Source organism: Garra rufa, chromosome 17 (genome assembly GCF_049309525.1).
Source record: "Garra rufa chromosome 17, GarRuf1.0, whole genome shotgun sequence".
Classification (NCBI taxonomy): domain Eukaryota; kingdom Metazoa; phylum Chordata; class Actinopteri; order Cypriniformes; family Cyprinidae; genus Garra; species Garra rufa.
In genome coordinates, this window is record NC_133377.1 from 40,746,793 (window position 1) to 40,767,863 (window position 21,071).

General features: G+C 33.1%; 1 protein-coding gene across 1 annotated transcript in view; it reads left to right on the top strand.

The window, feature by feature from the left end:
* The first annotated feature begins 4,691 nt into the window (after positions 1-4,691).
* sh3bp5a (SH3-domain binding protein 5a (BTK-associated)) overlaps positions 4,692-21,071 on the top strand; it is a 40,778-nt gene continuing 24,398 nt past the window's right edge. The window contains exons 1-3 of the mRNA XM_073822371.1: positions 4,692-5,071; positions 6,770-6,832; positions 11,715-11,843. Of these exons, the coding sequence (XP_073678472.1) occupies positions 4,991-5,071; positions 6,770-6,832; positions 11,715-11,843 (273 nt within the window). The 5' untranslated portion in view covers positions 4,692-4,990. The remainder of the gene's footprint in view (positions 5,072-6,769; positions 6,833-11,714; positions 11,844-21,071) is intronic.

Below are 21,071 nucleotides of genomic sequence, written 5' to 3' on the forward strand. Positions count from 1 at the left end.
ATTAAAGTTTTGTTTCATCTGACCATAAAACAGAAGACCAGAAATCTTCTTTTTTGTCCAGATGAGCATTTGCAAAGGCCAAGCAGGCTTTTGTGTGCCTTATCTGGAGAAGTGGTGTCCTCCTTGGTCTGCGTCCGTGAAACCCAGAGGTGTGCAGTGTCTGTTGGACTGTCTGCCTTGAGATGTTGCCACCAGCAGAGCTCAGATTCATCAGGATGGCCTTGGTGGTGATCCTTGGATTCTTTTTTACCATACTCACCATACTCCTGGCCAGCACAGGTGTCACTTTTGGCTTCCGACCACGTCCTCTGAGATTTTCACAGTGCGGAACGTCTTGTATTTTTTAATAATACTTTGCACTGTAGCCACTGGAACTTCAAAACATTTAGATATGGTCTTATAGCCCTTTCCCGACTTGTGAGCAGCCACAATGCACAGCCGCAGGTCCTCAGTGAGCTCCTTTGTCTTAGCCATGACTGTCCACAAACCAACAGCAGAGAGCTTCTGTTTTTCACCTGTTGAGTTGATTAAAACAGCTGTTCCCAATGAATCAGGATAATTAGGATGCTTTAGAACAGCTTGGACTATTTGGAATGGTATAGAACTTTGGATTTTCCCATAAACTGTGACAGTTTTCAAAGGGTATGAATAATTTTGGACATGTCAGTTTTTGTTCAAATGTAAATAAAAGCTTAGAAATATTTTTTTTCCCTCTTGATGCCTCTTGGACATTGTCTTATTATCTTTTGGGGAAGCCTGTGTCATTTTCGGTCAAAATTTCTCCAGGGGTATGAATAATTTCGGGATTGACAACCAGCACAACTGTTTCCAACATTTCTAATCAATCAGTATATTAGAATGACTTCTGAAGGATCATGTGACACTGAATACTAAAGTAATGATGCTGAAAATTCAGTTTTATCACAGGAATAAATTAGATCTTAAATGTATAATAAAATAGAAAAACGTTATTTTACATAGTAATAATATTTCACAATATTAATTTTTTTACTGTATTTTTCATCACTTTGTTCCAACTCACTAATTAAAAATAATAATCGTTTTGTAAAGAATATTCTATTCTATATTATTCTAAGAAAATATATATTACATAAAAGGCATTACATTTTGTGGGATTATATTTAAAACATACCAAAAACCCAACAGAGATTTAAAAGATTAAAAGAGAGAGAGATTTAAAGTTAACTGTCCAGAACTCATTTTCCATAAAATATTTCAGTTGCATATCTATTCAGCTCCACTAGAGGGTGCCATTAGTCCAATTTTTGATTCTTTGAACAAAGCTGGTTTATGGTCAGTATGTTCATTTGGAAACTGACAAGCCTGATAAAACACTTTACTTCTAACGTCACAATACAAACTGATGATTGTCAGTTTATCTACTCATATTTATGTGATCTCTAGAAGAATACATTTTTGGGACTAAAATAAGTAAAAAGGTATTATATGAATGTAACAAGCTTCTGAAAAGCAGAGTGTTAATAATAACTGAACTTTATCTGAGCATCAGCTAGCCGTGTGTCATTGTTTATGCTTGACACATCATTTTTGTTTTGACAGCAAGCAACAGCAAACTGGACTGAACCAGGAAAAAACTATGTATGTTTAGTATTTTGCAAACTGATTGAAAAGACGACAACAAAGAAATTAGCTGAATCACGTTCAACTACCACTATATTTGCTAACATACACAGAATGGGAGTTATAATATTTTTACATCACTGGGATCTGTATGGTTTTGAGATCCATCTTTTCACACTGAGGACAACTGAGGGACTCATATGCAACTATTACAAAATGATCAAACACTCACTGATGCTCCAGAAGGAAAAAACATGCATTAAGAGACGGGGGTGAAAACTTTGTGAATTTTAAGATCAGGGTAAATTTAACTTATTTTGTCTTCTGGGAAACATCTAAGTATCTTCTGCAGCTTCTGAAGGGCTCTACTAAATGAAAAAAAAAAAAAAAAAAAAGATATTTAGGCAAAATAAGTAATAGTTGCATATGAGTCCCTCAGTTGTCCTGAGTGTGAAAAGATGGATCTCAAAATCATAAAATCATTATTGGAAAGGGTTCAAATACACAAAAATGCTGAAAAAACTAAGAATTTGTCGAACCTGAAGGATTTTTCTGAAGAACAGCAGGCAGTTTAACTGTTCAGGACAAAAAAGGGACTCATAAACCATCACTAAACAAAAAGCACAGCTGTGGATCATTCAGGTAACAACACAGTATTAAGAATCAAGTGTATGTAAACTTTTGAACTGGGTCATTTTTATAAATTCAACTATTATTTTTTCTTGTGGACTATATGTAGACGTCTTTTATGAGAAATATCTTATATGAGAAAAAAATAACATGCATTTTCTACGATCCTTCTGATTTTGTTAAAATTATTAACATTTTGCAGATTCTGCAAGGTGTATGTAAACTTCTGACCTCAACTGTATTTAACAGGGTTGAAAAAGCAAACAAAAAAGTAAATTTGTGTTTTAATTTTGTCTGTAAATGCTAAAAATACTTTTAATTTAATATAAATAAATATTAATGATGTTTAGATTAAATGATATAAAACCACAGTGCCACAGTAAAAACAGACTGAAGAAAATGTATAGGGCTTCCATGCAGCGTTATTGTTAAAAAATAATAAATAAATATAAAAAAATGTTAATTGAAAAGCTGAAATAAAATGAAATACAAGTATTTCAGGAAATATTTAGATACAATTATTCCTTTTTCATATATATTTAATATTTAAAATAAATATTTCGAATATTTTATTAAAATAAAATAGGTAGAAGCACTAAAATTACAAACCTGAAATAAAAATAGTACATGAAAAATTTTACATATATATGTATATGGCTCAAAGACATTAAGATGTCCACGTCAAAAGAAATGTACAAAAGTGATTTTTTTTGTCAATAGAAAGCACATTAAATGTAAGTAAAGTGTCTACTTTAACTTTTCAAATCAGTTTTTGGAGAATAAAACGACTAAATTTGTTTAAAATAATGTTACATTGTCATTCAGTGTAACAATATTTATCTGAAAATTCAAACAACATGCTTATTCTGACTTGTACATGTTACAATATATAAAAGAATAATTGAGAATATTACATTTTATTGTGTTTTAAAAAAGTAAAAAAGTAATTTATTGAAATAAAAATAAGTTGAAAAACTAAAATTACAAACCTGAAATAAAAATAGAGCTTAATATTTAGAATTTTCCTCTGTAAAGGAAACAATCGAGTTGCATGCAAAATTAAGTTCTGTTTATTAAGTGTAAGAATAATCAAATTAATTTTATTCACTAGAAAACGCCTACAAGTATGAAAACTTTTACATATATACTGTATGTGTATAAGACGTTAAGATGTCCAAACAGACGTCAAACGAAATTCAGAAAAAGTGATTTTATATCAATAGACAGCACATTAAATGTAAGTAAAGTGTTTACTTTTAAGGTTTAAAATAAGTTTTTGAAGAATAAAACGACAAAATTTGGTTGAAACTAATGAATATTGAGAATAAAACAACTAAATTTGTTTGAAATAATGTTACTGTACAATGTCATTCAGTGTAACACATTATTTATGCGAAAATTCAAACAACATGCTTATTCTGACTTGTACATGTTAAAATATATAAAAGAATAAGGAAGAATATTACATTTTGTGTTTTAAATAAGTAAAAAAGCAATTTATTGAAATAAAATACGTTGAGGTACTAAAATTACATACCTGAAATAAAAATAGTGCTAAATATTTAGAATTTTCCTCTGTAAATGAAACAGTCGTGTTGCATGCAAAATTAAGTCCTGTTTATTAAGTGTAAGAATAATAAAATTCATTTTATTTACTACAAGTGTGAAGAATTGTACATACATAGGTATATGGGTCAAAGACGTTAAGATAAAAAAAAAACACAAGTGATTTTATGTCCAGAGAAAGTACATTAAATGTACGTAAAGTGTCTACTTTTAAGGTTTCAAATGGAAACAATCGAGGAAACAATCGAGTTGCATGATGTTCATGTTCTTTCTGAAGTCATAAAGAAATTATGTTTTTTGAGGAAAACATTTCAGGATTTCTCTCCATGTAATGGACTTATATGGTGCCCTGAGTTTGAACTTTTCCTCAAAAAACATAATTTCCTAACGACTGAAGAAAGAAAGATATGAACATCTTGGATGACAAGGGGGTGAGTACATTATCTGTACATTTTTGTTCTGAAAGTTAACTAATCCTTTAAATTTGTTTGAAATAATGTTACATTGTCATTCAGAGTAACAATAATTATCTGAAAATTCAAACAACATGCTTATTCTGACTTGTACATGTTAAAATATAAAAAAGAATAAGGGAAAATACTCAATATTATTGTTTTAAATAAGTAAAAAATCGTATTTTTTAAAATTATTTATTGAAATAAAATAAGTACAAACCTGAAATAAAAATAAAGCTAAATACTAATAAATATCAAACTCAAAGATGTTTAATGCACATAAGTTAAAACTAAAGAAAAGTTTAAATGAAAGCTAAAAATACTTAATTCAAAATTTGAATAAATACTGTTATAGCATATAAAACTAAAATAGCACTGCTTCAGTGTGTCAGTATGTGTATGAGTGTGTGCATGTGAACTGCAGTGACCCTCATTCAGGAGTCAGGACGGTGTTTGTGCCGGAGGGGGCGGGCAAGATCTCCGCCGTTCTCAGAGCTCGAGCAGCTTCTCATTCTCGTGTCTGCCGGTGTTTTGTGCGTCTGTGTTTGCGGCTCAGTAGCTTCACTATCTTTTGGATATGAATAAAGATCGCATGCTTTTCTTTTAACCGCGTTTTCTGGATGTACTAATGGATTGACCGCAAATGCGCGGCTCCGCGCGGATCATCTGAGCCCGTTATCCCGGACAGAGACCCGCTTTGTTCGGCCAGTAAGAGACGAATCAAGTCTGCTATCGAAATGAACGACACGGAGAAAGATAACAAATCTGATGAAGACTCGGAATCCCTGGAGGAAGAAGAGGTTGACCCGAGGATTCAGGTACAGTGCAACAAAATCAAATTCATAAATCGACTGGATTAAAACGAAAACCCGATTTAACACTTAGGCTATGTGTTATTTAGATAGCCTATACTGTTATTTATGCTAGAACTAACTCAGTCCTGTTTAACCTTCCCGAAACCAAAGCTGAATCTAGATCGTTCCATCAAACTCTGATTGCATGAAAGCTTGATCAGATCATATATGCATTAATAAATCCGATTTGCTCAAAGAGTTCTGCAGCTGGTGTTCGATCTGATAAAGGGGAACCCCATTGTTACATCAGCTGTTCTATTCTGTTACATTGTTTCATTGTTTATTACATTGACAATCATGTTTACTTTGACGTCATTTTTAGAATTTTCCTCTGTGAAGGAAACAGTTGAGTTGTATGCAGAATTAAGTCCTGTCTATTAAGTGTAAGCATAATAAAATTCATTTTATTCACTACAAGTGTGAAGAATTGTACATACATAGGTATATGGGTCAAAGACGTTAAGATAAAAAAAACACAAAAGTGATTTTATGTCCATAGAAAGCACATCAAATGTACGTAAAGTGTCTACTTTTAAGGTTTCAAATAAGTTTTTGGAGAAAAAATGTCAAAATTGGTTGAATAATAAAATTCATTTCATTCACTAGAAAACGCCCACAAGTATGAAAAACTGTACATGTATGGGTCAAAGACGTTAAGATAAAAAAACACAAAAGTGATTTTTTTGTCCATAGAAAGCACATTATATGAAGTGTCTACTTTTAAAGTTTCAAATAAGTTTTTGGAGAAAAAAATTTCAAAATTGGTTGAATAATAAAATTCATTTAATTCACTAGAAAACGCCTACAATATGAAAAATTTTGGATATACATATATATGGGTCAAAGACATTAAGATAAAAAAATCACAAAAGTGATTTTATGTCCATAGAAAGCACATTAGATTTAGGTAAAATGTAGGTAAAAAGTCGTTTTTGGAGAATAAAATGTCAAAATTTGGTTGAAATAATGTTACATTGTCATTCAGTATAACAATATTTACGTCAAAATTCAAACAACATGCTTATTCTGGCTTGTACATGTTAAAATATATAAAAGAATAAGGGAGCATATTAAATTTTCTTGTGTTTTTAAATTAGTAAAAAATCTTATGGATAAATGGGCAAAACCTAGGATAGTGGCAAATTTTTTTAAATGTATAATTACAACTAATTAGTATTTAGGATGAAAGTAATTCATCTTTTAAAATGTCATAAATTGATTTTTGTTGTAAATATGCCCGAACTTACACTAAATTACATTTTAGTGCGTCTTCTGTAAATTGGGGGGAAATATATATATTAGTGACATGTTTTGCTTTAAAAGTGCACTCTTTCTGTAAAAGAAATGACACTTTCGATGCATTTTAAATGATGCATTTCTCGACTTTTCTGTATTACACTGTGTGCTAGTTGTGCTAGATGAACTGGTTTTCCATACTCCACCCATGAAAGAAAATAAACGCATGATCTTGTAATGAAAATAACATCTGTGTGTCATCAACGTGTAGCTAACATCGCAGGAAAAGCATACATACGAGCTTAATCTCAGTGTTGGGTTACTTCAATAACACTTTCCAGATGTTGTTGGCCTGCTGAAATCTTACTGCAAGGGACATCTTACTGCGATCTTAAGTCCTTCTGCCTCGCTTTATCTCTTTACCAGGGTGAACTGGAGAAACTGAATCAGTCTACAGATAACATCAACAGATGGGAGACAGAACTGGAGGTAAGGTTGACATGCTTGCTTTGTGGTGTCAGTGTTTTCGCTGAAAATGGTTGCAGGCGGAATTCCAAAGTGGAAAAAGTCTAAACGCTCAGACCCTCCCCCTTCCGGCACTGACCAATAGGAAGTGTCTTGCATGTGACTGACAGCCTTTATATCTGTTGAGCAGACAAGAGGAAATCTCTTCTATCCCAGTCTGGAATTCCTGCCTTGAAAGCCACAGGCCACAACAGCTAAAGGAGTCGTTTAGGAAAATGTTTGTCATTCTAAATCCGGATGACTTTCTTCTACAGGAGAGACAAACAGAAGCAGTAAATTACTAGTTGCTAAATTAGTATCAGAAATGTTCATTTCCATGTTTTGTTTCAGCTGATTTATGATTTCCTTTTCTGAATACAGCGTATGTACCCTTACAAAAAATACTGTGATGTTCCTATGGTAAACAGATGGTGTCAGATAATAATACCAACATTTTCCAAAGCATTTCAAAGAATATCAAGGTAGTACCGTGGTCTAAAATGTTTTTTGTTAGTTTTCTTTCAACTAACTAGTGTTATTTCAGTATTATTAATTTTATTTACTATTATTTTTTTATATTTTCATTAACATTTTATTGAATAATTTTTTTTGTTGTACTTTTTTACATTTTAATATTTAGAATTAGATGTAATTTTTAGATTTTTTGTTTTTATTTTAAGTTTTATTTTTTTGTCATTTTATGTGCTTTTGTCACTTGTATTAGTTTTTTTTTTTAAATATTACTATTTTGATTTAATTTAATGTTATTTAAAAAAATTTTTGTTAAACTAAAACTAAAACCATAAAACATTTTTATTACTTGAAAAAACAAACTTTAACTGACATAAAATACAAAAAAAAAACGGTTTTAATTTCAGCGAACTGAAATTAAACTTTATTATTTTAATTTAGTTGAATGATGCACACAAATAACTAAAACAAAAAATAAAATAAAATTAGTAAAAACTATACAGACTTTTTGGAATATCTAATACACAACAAAAACTAAAACTTGTACTAAAATGAAAACACTTAAAATAAAAATATATATATAAAAAACTATTAATATTAGTATCTTAAACTTAAACTTGTTTTAGTTATAGTTTAAAACTGAAACCATAAAAACATTTCTTGAAATAACTAATCAACCAAAAAATACTAAAATAAAATAAAAACATTAAACAGTTTTAATTTCATTTTAATTGAATTTGCCAAGGCAAACTTTATTATTTTTATTTAGTTTAATGATGCACAAACATAACTAAAACAAAAAATGAAATGAGTAAAAACTATACAGACATTTGAAAGAAAAAAATAATAATACTCAACAAAAACACTTCTACTAAAATTAAAACAGTTAAAATAAAAATATTTTTAATACTATTAATATTAGTATATTAAACTTGTTTTAGTTAGCTGCCAAGCAGGATTATAGTTAACTAAAACTATAAAACTAAAACTGAAACCATAAAACATTTTTATTACTTGAAAAAACAAACTTTAACTGACATAAAATACAAATTTTTTTTAAAACGGTTTTAATTTCAGCGAACTGAAATTAAACTTTATTATTTTAATTTAGTTGAATGATGCACACAAATAACTAAAACAAAAAATAAAATAAAATTAGTAAAAACTATACAGACTTTTTGGAATATCTAATACACAACAAAAACTAAAACTTGTACTAAAATGAAAACACTTAAAATAAAAAAATATATATAAAAAACTATTAATATTAGTATCTTAAACTTAAACTTGTTTTAGTTATAGTTTACTAAAACTGAAACCATAAAAACATTTCTTGAAATAACTTATCAACCAAAAAATAATAATACTCAACAAAAACACTTCTACTAAAATTAAAACAGTTAAAATAAAAATATTTTTAATACTATTAATATTAGTATATTAAACTTGTTTTAGTTAGCTGCCAAGCAGGATTATAGTTAACTAAAACTATAAAACTAAAACTGAAACCATAAATTCATTTTTGTTACTTGAAATAACAAACTTTAACCTTAACTTTAACCTAAACTTTTTTAATTTCAGTTATTTGCCAAGGAAAACGTTATTATTTTTATTTAGTTAAACGATGCACAAAAATAACTAAACTTAAAAATGAAATAAAATTAGTAAAAAAAACTATACAGACATGTTGAAGAAAAACTAATACACAACAAAAACGACATCAGAAAATTTTAAATATAAAAATGTCTAAAATAAAAAATATTATTAAAAACTACTAATAGAGGTATCTTAAAGATACTAAAATATAATAATAATTCTGTTAGTTTTTCATCTAATATTTATACTTTCGTTTTATTTCTTTATACTTTATTACAATTGACAAAATTAGTTGTAATAATCCTAGAATTTGGACACTTCTTAAAGTCTTCTTAATTTCAGATTTAGGCTATTTGTTCCTCGTCAGATTTTTTGACAAAAATACTCACCCAGAGTCATCTGTATTTGACTGTACTTGGCCTGTTGTTATTCAGCAGAATGAACCAGGAAGTGTGGTTCTGCCAGAGGAAGTCTAAATCCCTCTGACGTGCTTTTTGTCATTGAAGTCCTGTGTGGAAGGATGTAGATGTCAGTGTTTTTAAATATGTCATTCGAGCGACCAAACCCACTCGACGATAGATTCATTCACAACTAGACTCCATATACTCACGCACTGGCCTTCTGCTCATCTTATGCAACAAATATGATGGTTTCTTTCTTTCTTTCTTGCTGATAGGGAGTTTTCTGTCTAGAAAGCAGGGTGTAGATTCCTTCTTAACTGTAAAATGCTGAATTGAGTTAGCTAAAGCAGAGCTTTTCAGGGAGAAGCAAAAGGCTGATTATTGAAGCGTTTCATTGCTGTGAAACTGAAAGAAGGACGCACATAATTCAGAGAGATTCCTGAGCATGCAGTTCATGCTGCCTGGATATGATGAGCCTTTCAATGCACTGAGATTTATACAGATTTCACAGGCTATTTTGCACTGTAATTCAATCTTGAATACGCCTGTCAACACAAAGACGAGAATTCATCTGTCACTGTCTTTTATTGAGCAGTTCACACAGATGAATTAAACATATTATCCTTAATGCATCACAATACTATAATGTCCAAGGAAGTGTGAGCCTTCACCGATGCACATTGCACACAAAAATGCCTTTTTTTTATCTCAAGTTTATTTATGAGTGTGAATACACTTTGTGATGAAAATGAACTCACCCCCAGGCCATCCAAGATGTAGATGAGTTTGTTTCTTCATCGGATTTGGAGAAAAGTAGCATCGCATCACTTGCTCATCTGCAGTGAATGGGTGCCGTCAGAATGAGAGTCCAAACAGCTGATAAAAACATCACAATAATCCACAAGTAATTCACAGTAATCCCATCTGTTAACATCTTGAGTAGACAAAAGCTGTGTGTTTGTAAGAAACAAATCCATCTACACTGTTTTTTTTTTACGTCAAACTGTTGCTATATTATTACTTTCTCCAGTGACAAAAATGGTCTTGCCTAAAACAGGAGAGAAATCTCCAGAGATTGAGCAAAAAAAAAGTCTAAAACAGCTCTAAACAGCTCTATGTGTGTGGATTTTGATGTCAGAGACAACAGGAAATTATGGATTATGGACTCATATTTTGGCCAAAATGTATGGTTCAGAGTTAAAAAAACATTTTAATGATGTATTTGTTTTTTTATAAACATATCACAAGATGTTAACTTATGGACTGGAGTGGATTATTGTGATTTGATGTTTTTATGAACTGTTTGGACTCTCATTCTGACGGCACCCATTCACATCCATTGGTGAGCAAGTGATGGAATGCTACATTTCACAAATCTGATGAATAAACAAAAGGTTTGTGTCATCAATGGCAAGACTGAGTGCCATAAACAATGCAAACAACACTGGCAAAGAGTTTTATTCTTATATATTTGAACATACTCTGCTGTTCAAAAGTTTGGGATCATTAGGAGTTTTGATGTTTTTAAAAGAAGCCTCTTATGCTCATCAAGGCTGCATTTATTTGATCAAAAATACAGAAAAAATTTAGTATTGTGAAATATTATAGCAATTTAAAATAATGGTTTTCTATTTAAATATACTTTGAAATATAATGTATTTCTGTGATGCAAAGCTGAGTTTTTAGCATCGTTATTCCAAACTTCTGTGTCATATGATTCTTCAGAAATCATTCTATTATACTGATTTATTATCAATGTTAGAAACTGTTTTTGCTGTTTAATATTTTTTTGGAACATGTGATACCTTTCCGTGATTCTTTGATGAATAATCAAAATAAAAAGAACACCATTTTTTTATTCAAAACTAAACAATATAAGTCTTAACTCACTTTTTTATCAATTTAACACATCACAGAAACAGATCTGCTGACCCCAACTTTTGAATTGTAGTGTATATTGTTACAAAATTTCTATTTTAAATAAATGCTGTTCTTTTTTAACTATTTATTCATCAAAGAACCCTGAAATAAGTATCACAGGTTTAAAAAAACATAAAAACAACAATGATAATAAATCAGCATATTAGAATGATTTCTGAAGGATCATGTGACACTGAAGACTGGAGTAATGATCATGAAAATTCAGCTTTGCATCACAGAAATAAATGAGATTTTTTGAAGTACATTAAAATAGAAAACTGTTATTTTAAATTGCAATAATGTTTCAAAATTTGATTTTGATTTTTGATCAAACAAATGCAGCCTTGACAAGCAAAAGATTCTTCTTCGAAAAACAAGAAAATCTTACTGATCCCAAACTTTCAAACATCATTGTATGTGCATTTGATTGCAGATTTACTCACCCCCAAAATATGTGTTACTGGTCTTTTTTTCTTTAGGATTCCCGCCAGAAGTTTCGCACCGTCCTCGTGGAGGCCACCGTCAAGCTAGACGAGCTGGTGAAGAAGATCGGTAAAGCCGTTGAAGACTCCAAACCGTACTGGGAGGCCAGAAAGGTGGCACGTCAGGTGAGCTTCAACTCATAGCAGTATGTTATGTTGGAGTTTGCATTTGTGGAATCTTCTGGAATCTCATCTAAGGAATGAACACTTAGGAAAACACTTGAAACTTTAGGAAACATAGTCGTTCACTACTGCCAACAGGAAAGCAGGCTAAGAGCAGAATTATGCAATGAAGGTTTGGCTGTTGCCATAGAGGCTGTTGAACAGCAGGAAACATCTGATGCAGGTTCAGCGGGCGTTCAGAGCCCACAGCCACTGACAGACTGGAAAACTGGCTATGAGTCTCTGAGACGGCCCTTAGCTGGTTTATATTACTGTACCAGCATGTTAAAGGGATAGTTTACCCAAAAATGAAAATTAGCCCTTTATTTACTGACCCATCGTTCTTTCAGACTAATCCAATCAGAGTTATTTTAAAAATTATCCTGGCCCTTCCAAGCTGTAGAATGGCAATAGGCGTCTCTTCATCATTTCAAAACAAGTCCAATAAAGTGCATCCATCCATAATAAGAAGTGCTTCACATGGCTCCGGGGGTTGAATAAAGGCCTCCTGTAGCGAATCGATGTGTTTTTGTGAGAAAAATATTCATATCTAAAATGTAATAATCACTTTAATCTAGCTTTTGCCAACTGTTGTACATGGAAGCAGCTCCAGGTGGATGCACTGCAAAAAAAAGGGCTTATCTTAGTATTTTTGTCTTGTTTGTAGTAAAATATAAAAAAATTCTTAAATTAAGATGCATTTACTAAATAAGCAAAACGACATAAGATATTTAGTCTTGTTTCTAGGTGGAAAAAGCTAAATCAAGTGCAGTTTGCTTAAAATAAGTAAAATGATCTGCCAGTGGGGTAAGTAAAATACTTTTGTTGATTTTAAAATACTCCTGATAATTTTACTCGTTTCCAGAGAGAAAAAAGTAAATTAAGTGCATTTAGCTTAGAACAAGATTAAATATCTTATGTTATTTTGCTTATCTAGTAAATGCATCCTAATTTAAGAATTTTCAGATATTTTGACTAGAAACAAGATAAAAATACTAAGTAAGATAAGCCTTTTTTTGCTGTGTGACATATGACAACACAGCATGGAGAAACCAAAACAAATCAGCGGTCACAAATTAGAAGTTTAAAATGAGGATTTGTAAAGAAAAATGTTGGAGGATTTCGATATAAACTAAGAGAGCACTGGTTTTCCTTTGCTAAAGTAAGGAAACTTTGCTCCTGTAAACAAATGTTGGTTTTCACAAGACTCGGAGCTGCTTCAGTGTACGACCAGTTGGTCCAAGCTAGATTAATTGATTATTATGTTTTAGATTGTTTTCTGTTTTAGAAAACGCATTGATTCGCTACAGGAGGCCTTTATTCACCCCCTAGAGCCATGTGAGGCACTTTTTTTTTAGGATGGATGCACTTGGATTTGGATTTTGGAATTGGATTTGTTTTGGACTGATGAAGAGAAATACCAGTCTATTGCCATTTTACAGCTTGAAAGTGACTGGAAATTTTTTTGCATTCGTCTAGAAGTCATATACACCTAGGATGCCTGGAGGGTGAGTAAATAATGGGCTAATTTTCTTTTTTGGGTTAACTATCCCTTTAACACAGGCAACTATGAATCTACGTGCAGCCATCTAAAATTTATAAACCAGGACAAAATGCTATCATTAAAGTAGTGCAAAAACACTTCAAGCTGCTTTACACTGTAAAGTTGCATGAACTAATAGTGTAATCTTTGTAAAACAGCACATTTGTGACCCTGGACCACAAAACCAGTCATAAGGAAGGGTCAATTAAAATTTGTAAAAAGTGAGATTTATACATCATCTGAAAGCTGAATAATGGGATTTGACAATATTTGGCCCAGATACAACTATTTAAAAAAAAATCTGGAATCTGAGGTGCACAAAATACAAAATATTGAGAAAATTCCAAATGAAAAAAAAAATTGTCCAAATGAAGTTCTTAGCAATGCACATTATTAATCAAATATTAAGTTTTGATATATTTAAAGTAGGGAATGTACCAAAGATGCTCATGGAAAATGACCTATATTTAATACCCTAATGATTTCTGGCATAAAAAAATATATTTATAAATGATTGCCTATTGCCACAAATATCCCCGTGCTACTTAAGACTGGTTTGGTGGTCCAGGGTCACATTTACATTCGTAATGCAGCAGTTTTCAAAGATCAAAGAAAGTATGATGTTCTGAAAGAATATAAATATAGGAGCAGCTGTTAAGAAAAACACACTTGCCCCAGTTTAACTTCTCAAAATCACATGAGCACCATCCACCCCCAAACCCAGCCTGCGCTGTCAGCATCTCAATAATGAACGACCGGCAGTCCAGCGTACAGACGCGGGGTAATTTGTTTGCAAACAGACTCTGGCATTTCCCATAGATAGAAACAGCTCTGGAGAGACTGAACATGACGTCCTTCTAACGTGTCTAAGTACAGGAAAAGGCTGTTCATCTCAGAACACTACGATCCACAACACTTTAGCACAGTGACAATTATTACAACATGATACAACCTAAGTGTTTAATATGAACAAGCATCTGTCATTAATGTCATATGAAAGTGTTTGGATTAGAGGATCTGCTGTGTGTGTGTGTGTGTGTGTGTGTGTGTGTGTGTGTGTGTGTGTGTGTGTGAAGGATTTGAGATCACTGTTGCTTTCAGCCATGAAATTTTCCATATTATCACCTTGTGACAGTGATAAATCAACACAAATGTCGCACTCACACAGCCATAAAAGAGCTTTTTATATCCCGGAGATGACTTCGGTGGGAGTTCTGCTCAGCTTCTGGCTCTAACTCAATTATTACACAGTCAAAAGTGAACATAAGTGGAGTGCTTACGATCACAAATCTTATCAGAATTCATTTTAATGTCTTTGAAAGAAATCTCTTATGTTCAACAAGGCTGCATTTAGCCGATAAAAAGTCATTTAATTTTAAATACCTGTTTTCTATGTGAATATATGTTCAAATGTAATTTATTCCTGTGATCGAAGCTGAATTTTAATCATCATTACTTGTCTTCAGTCACATGATCCTTTAGACATCATTCTAATATGCTGATTTGCTGCAGAAGAAACATTTATTATGATTATTTTCGATGCTGAAACTTCATCATTGATGAATAAACTTCTTAACTTCTTTAAAAAACTCATCTAATTGCATTAGACTAACTAATTTATGTGCAGTTAAAGTGATAGACTCTCACTAATAAGATGTGAGAAGACTTCAGACAGTCAGAAGCTCATATTCTCAGTCTATTTTTACACACATTAAAACAAAATGATTAGTCATGAGTGAGTAAAACGCAGCCAGGAAAAAGACATTGTCAGCTAATCTTTTAAAGGCTCCTGGTAAAACCTGATTCATTTAAGTAGAACTAAACACAGGCCATAAATAATAAGTCATTTGATGTGTATCACTATAGCGTCTGTAAGCATTATTGCATTCAAAAATGACCTTTTTACATTCGTTTTACATCGTTACGATTCATGTTCCAGGTCTCATTGTGAACAATTCAAAACGAAAACAATTTATTAAAATAAAAATTTCCTGATGATTTACTCACCCCCATGTCATCCAAAATATCCATGTCTTTTGTTCTTTAGTTGCAAAGAAATTAAGTTTTTTGAGGAAAACAATTCAGGATTTTTCTCCATAGTGGACTTAAATAGAAAAAAAAATGCAGTTTCAGTGCTGCTTCAAAGGGCTCTAAACGGTCTCAGCCATGGAATAAGGGTCTTAACTTGCAAAATGACCAGTCATTTTCATTTTCTTTATAGCCACAAATGCTTATCTTGGTTAGCTCTGTGATGCACATTCATACTCTGTGCTTTCCGGTTCAAGACAGTTAGAGCATGTCGAAAAACTTCCATCCCATCCTCCAACTTTCTACTTCGCTGTTTTATCGTTTTTTTTTGTAAAGGGTGTTTGACCTTCTTTGAGTGTTCACTTGGTAAACACTGAGTTCTGCAGCGATGTAGGATGATTTTAACATTGGAAGAGAAAATAAGAAGGGAGTTTTTCGACATATCATAACTGTCTTGAACCCGAGTGCACAAATCACAGAGCTAGACAAGACGACCATTCAAGGTTAAAAAGTATATAAATTGTGCATTTAAAAATCGTTTCACTAGATAAGACCCTTATTCCTCGGCAGGAGTCGTTCAGACTCCTTTAAAGCTGCACTAAAACTTTATTTTTAACTTTCAATCCGCTGAGCACCATAGAAGTCCACTATATGGAGAAAAATCAAGGTATGTTTTCCTCAAGAACGAAAGAAGAAAAAGACATGAACATCTTGGATGACACAGGGGTGAGTAAATTATCAAATTATCAGGATTTTTATTTTATTTTGGAAGTGGAGTAATCCTTTAATAATTAAGACGTGTATAGCGCATACACTGTTCTGCATGTTAGCTAATATGATTTAGTGTCTGGAGTTAATCTAATTAAGCATTATATCACTGTGTGTGATCTGTCCTCAAGCATTACTGTGAGGTTTGTCTTTGCTTTTTATACTAAATTGGTGCTAATCGATGTGTGTGTGTGTGTGTGTGTGTGTGTGTGTGTGTGTGTGTGTGTGTGTGTGTGTGTGTGTGTGTGTACCTGGTATTCATCACGTTATGGGGACCAAACAAGGATAATACCAGTAGATTTTGACCTTGTGGGGACATTTCTTAGGTCCCCATGAGGAAACAGGCTTATAAATCATGCACAATGAGTTTTTTTGAGGAAGTAATAGTGTGCACAATCTCCTGTGAGGGCTAGGTTTAGGTGTAGGGTAGGTGTAGGGCCATAGAAAATACGGTTTGTACAGTATGAAAACCATTACGCCTATGGAATGTCCCCATAAAACATGTAAACCCAACATGTGTGTGTGTGCTTGTTTGTCTGGGCTAGTAATCAAATGAAGGTGGTCTTGTGTAACTGTCCTGTCATCACTCTGAAAGACCACCATGATCTGTCTGTGCCAGTAGATGACACAGACGGTCAGCACCAGCTCTGCCAGCTGTCCCTCAGTCAAAATGCCAACACCCACTTTACAGCCAATCAGAGCACAGCACACGATCACACCTCCACTGACCTACAGCTGACCAGATAGATAGAAAGACAGATGATTTTGCACGTTTGCCCACTGACTTTGTCCATAAAGAAATGATCAGTCTATAATTTTAATGGTAGTGGTATTTGAACAGTAAGAGAATGACAACAAAAAATGCATTTCAAAAAAGTTATACATTTTTAATGAGGGAAATAAGTATTTGAACCCTTTGCAAAACATGACTTAGCGAAACTCTTGTTGGCAATCACAGAGGTCAGACGTTTCTTGTAGTTGGCCACCAGGAGGGATTTTGTCCCACTCCTCTTTGCAAATCCTCTCCAAGAAATTAAGGTTTTGAGGCTGACGTTTGGCAACTCTAACCTTCAGCTCCCTCCATAGATTTTCTATGGGATTAAGGTCTGGAGATTGGCTAGGCCACTCTGGGACCTTCATGTGCTTCTTCTTGAGCCACTCCTTTGTTGCCTTGGCCATGTGTTTTGGGTCATTGTCATGCTGAAATACCCATCCACGACCCATTTTCAATGCCCTGGCTGGCTTTTATGCCCTGGCCCTGATGGTACACGGCTCCATCATCATCTCTTTGATGCGGTGCAGTTGTCCTGTCCCCTTAGCAGAAAAACACCCCCAAAGCATAATGTTTCCACCTCCATATGTGACCCTGGACCACAAAACCAGCCTTAAGTCGCTGGGGTATATTTGTTGCAATAGCCAAAAATACATTGCATGGGTCAAATTTTATTTATTTTTTTATGCCAAAAATCATTAAGAAATTAAGTAAAGTTCATGTTCCATGAAGATTTTTTGTAAAATTCCTACTGTAAACATATCAAAATGTAATTTTTGATTTGTAATATGCATTGTTAAGAACCTAATTTGGACAACTTTAAAGGTGATTTTCTCAGTCTTTTTGATTTTTTTGCACCCTCAGATTTCTGATTTCAAATAGATGTATCTCAGTCAAATATTGTCCTATCCTAACAAACCATACATCAACAGAAAGCTTATTTATTGAGCTTCCATATGATGTATAAATCTCAGTTTTGTCAAATTTAACCCTATGACTGGTTTTGTGGTCCAGGGTCACATATTTGACAGTGGGATGGTGTTCTTGGGGTCATAGGAAGCATTCCTCCTCCTCCAAACACACCGAGTTGAGTTGATGCCAAAGAGCTTGATTTTGGTCTCATCTGACCACAATACTTTCAACCAGTTTTCCTCTGAATCATGGAGATGTTCACTGGCAAGCTTCAGACGGGCCTGTACATGTGCTTTCTTGAGCAGGGGGACCTTGCGGGCGCTGCAGGATTTCAGTCCTTCACGGCGTAGTGAGTTACCAATTGTTTTCTTGGTGACTATGGTCCCAGCTGCCTTGAGATAATTGACAAGAGCTGTGTAGTTCTGAGCTGATTCCTCACCGTTCTCATGATCATTGAAACTCCACGAGGTGAGATCTTGCGTAAAGCCCCAAACCGAGGGAGACTGACAGTTATTTTGTGTTTCTTCCATTTGCGAATAAATGCACAACTCTTGTCACCTTCGCACCAAGCTGCTTGGTGATGGTCTTGAGGCCCATTCAAGCCAGGTCTACAATCTTGTCCCTGACATCCCTGGACCGATCTTTGGTGTTGGCCATGGTGGAGAGTTTGATCTGATTGTTTGATTGCTTCTGTTGACAGGTGTCTTTTATACAGGTAACAAACTGAGATTAGAAGCACTCCCTTTAAGAGAGATGCTCCTAATCTCAGATCGTTACCTGTATAAAAGACAACTGGGAGCCAGAAATCTTGCTGATTGATAGGGGATCAAATACTTATTTCACTCATTAAAATGCAAATCAATTTTATAACCTCTTTTAAAATGTTTTTTTTTGTTGTTGTTGCTGTTGTTATTCTGTCTCTCACTGTTTAAATAAACCTACCATTAAAATCATAGACTAATCATAGACAAATCATAGACTACTCATTATCATCCTTGTCAGTGGGCAAACTTACGAAATCAGCAGGGGATCAAATATTTTTTTCCTCACTGTAGATAGATATATAGATAGAGTGTTCTGTTCTGGCATGTCTCTCACCTCTCATTCAGCTGTTGTTCTGCATCATCTGTACTGTCTGGGTGTCACTTGAGTAACAGCATCAGCCGTCAGTGACAGTCTGCAGCACGTGTCAGCTGACCTCACACCTCACACACCTTCACAGAATGTCTGTGTGTGTGTGTGTGTGTGTGTGTGTGTGTGTGTGTGTGTGTGTGTGTGTGTGTGTGTGAAAGAGACACACAGACACACACACATTATCATGGACAAATCAAGGTCAGACAGCACATGGAGGTGTTATCCAGACTGAGACTGCATTTGACTGGCTAAATTTAACACCAGACTCCAATCAAACCACTGAAAGTGCTGGTGCATCATCTCATACGCAAATGTAGAATATTTTTAGTTCATCTCTCAGCTGGATATTAAAATATTCAAGAAATTATTTGCACATTAATTTTCTGGTCTTAAACACTGCATGCCACCATACTGCTTGTACTATATCTGCAGTATACATTATGTATATCATGCACATTTTATGCATGCATAGAATGCACATCATACCACATTTGCTGCAAACTGCACACTTGAAGACTTAAAATTAGACAGTAGACTTTAATTTCCCACTGATATTATACAGCATCAGGCAATAGTTTTAAAGAAGTCTCTTCTGCTCACCAAGACTGCATTTATTTGATCCAAAGTATAGCAAAAAACTATAAAACTATAAAAAAACTGTTTTCTATTTAAATTTATATTAAAATGTAATTTATTCCTGTGAACTTTTCAGTATCATTACTCCAGTCTTTAGTGTTACATGATCCTTCAGAAGTCATTCTAATATCCTGATTTGCTGCTCAATAAACATTTCTTATCAATATTTAAAACAGCTGAGTACATTTTTTTCAGGATTCTTTGATGAATATAAATATTCAAAGTCAGCATTTATCTGAAATAATAAGCTTTTGTAACATTATACACTCTACCATTCCAAAGCTTTGAGTAAGTTTTTTTTTTTTTTGGAAATTAATACTTTTATTTAGCAAGATTGCTTTAAATTGATCAAAGGTGATGATAAAGACATTTATAATGTTAAACAAATTCTATTTCAGATAAATGCTGTCCCTCTAAGCTTTCTATATTTATCAAAGAAACCTGGAAAAATTCTACTTAGCTGTTTTCAACATAACAATAATAAATGTTTTTGAGCAGCAACTCAGAATAGCATGATGATTTCTGAATGATCACGTGACTGGAGTAATGATGCTAAAAATTCAGCACTGAAATCACAGAAATAAATATAATTTTTAAATACATTCAAATAGAAAACAGTAATTTTAAATAGCAAAAATATTTCAAAATTGTACTGTTTTTGCTTTGGATCAAATAAATGCAGGCTTGTTGAGCAGAAGAGACACAAAAAACACAGTAATTACTATCAAACTACTAATTTTACTCAAACTATTTGTTGAGTAAGAATTCTACAGTATACAGTCCAAATATGCATTTTCAGTATGCATTGAATACCTGAATGACCAGCTACATTTGCAAAATGTGCAACAGGTAATACTGGATCCCACAATGTAATGCTCTTGACGTAACCTTGTAATTATAATGTGATAAATGAATCAGCTTTTTTGGACCTAATTAGTTAGAAAATTCTTTCAGTTAAACAAAAAAAAAAAATCGAAATAAAAGGTGTTTTATCTGAGACAATAACTGAACTGAAGTTATAAAACCACATAATAGTAAGTGTACTACTAATGTAGCATGTTTGGTTCTAAAAATAGTAGTTGGTATACAGTATACAGTGTAGTATTCAGTGAACTATGTTCCATTTCAGAACACTGGAATGCTGAACCCTAAAATGTAAATAGTGCAACTCAAACTGAAAAAGCAAACATAGGTGCCCACCTGAGTGATGTGTTTTCTGATTTGTTTCTCAATTTTGTTTTGCGCTTCAGGGCCACCATGGTTTTCTGCAAAAGCAAGAAAGTTAAGTTTCTGTCAGATGAATTATATTATGATAGCCCAGTAATTATTGACAGAGAGAAATAGTGAGTGCCTGTATTGCATGAATCATGGAGAGTCGTCGAGAAAGAGCTGGATTGTT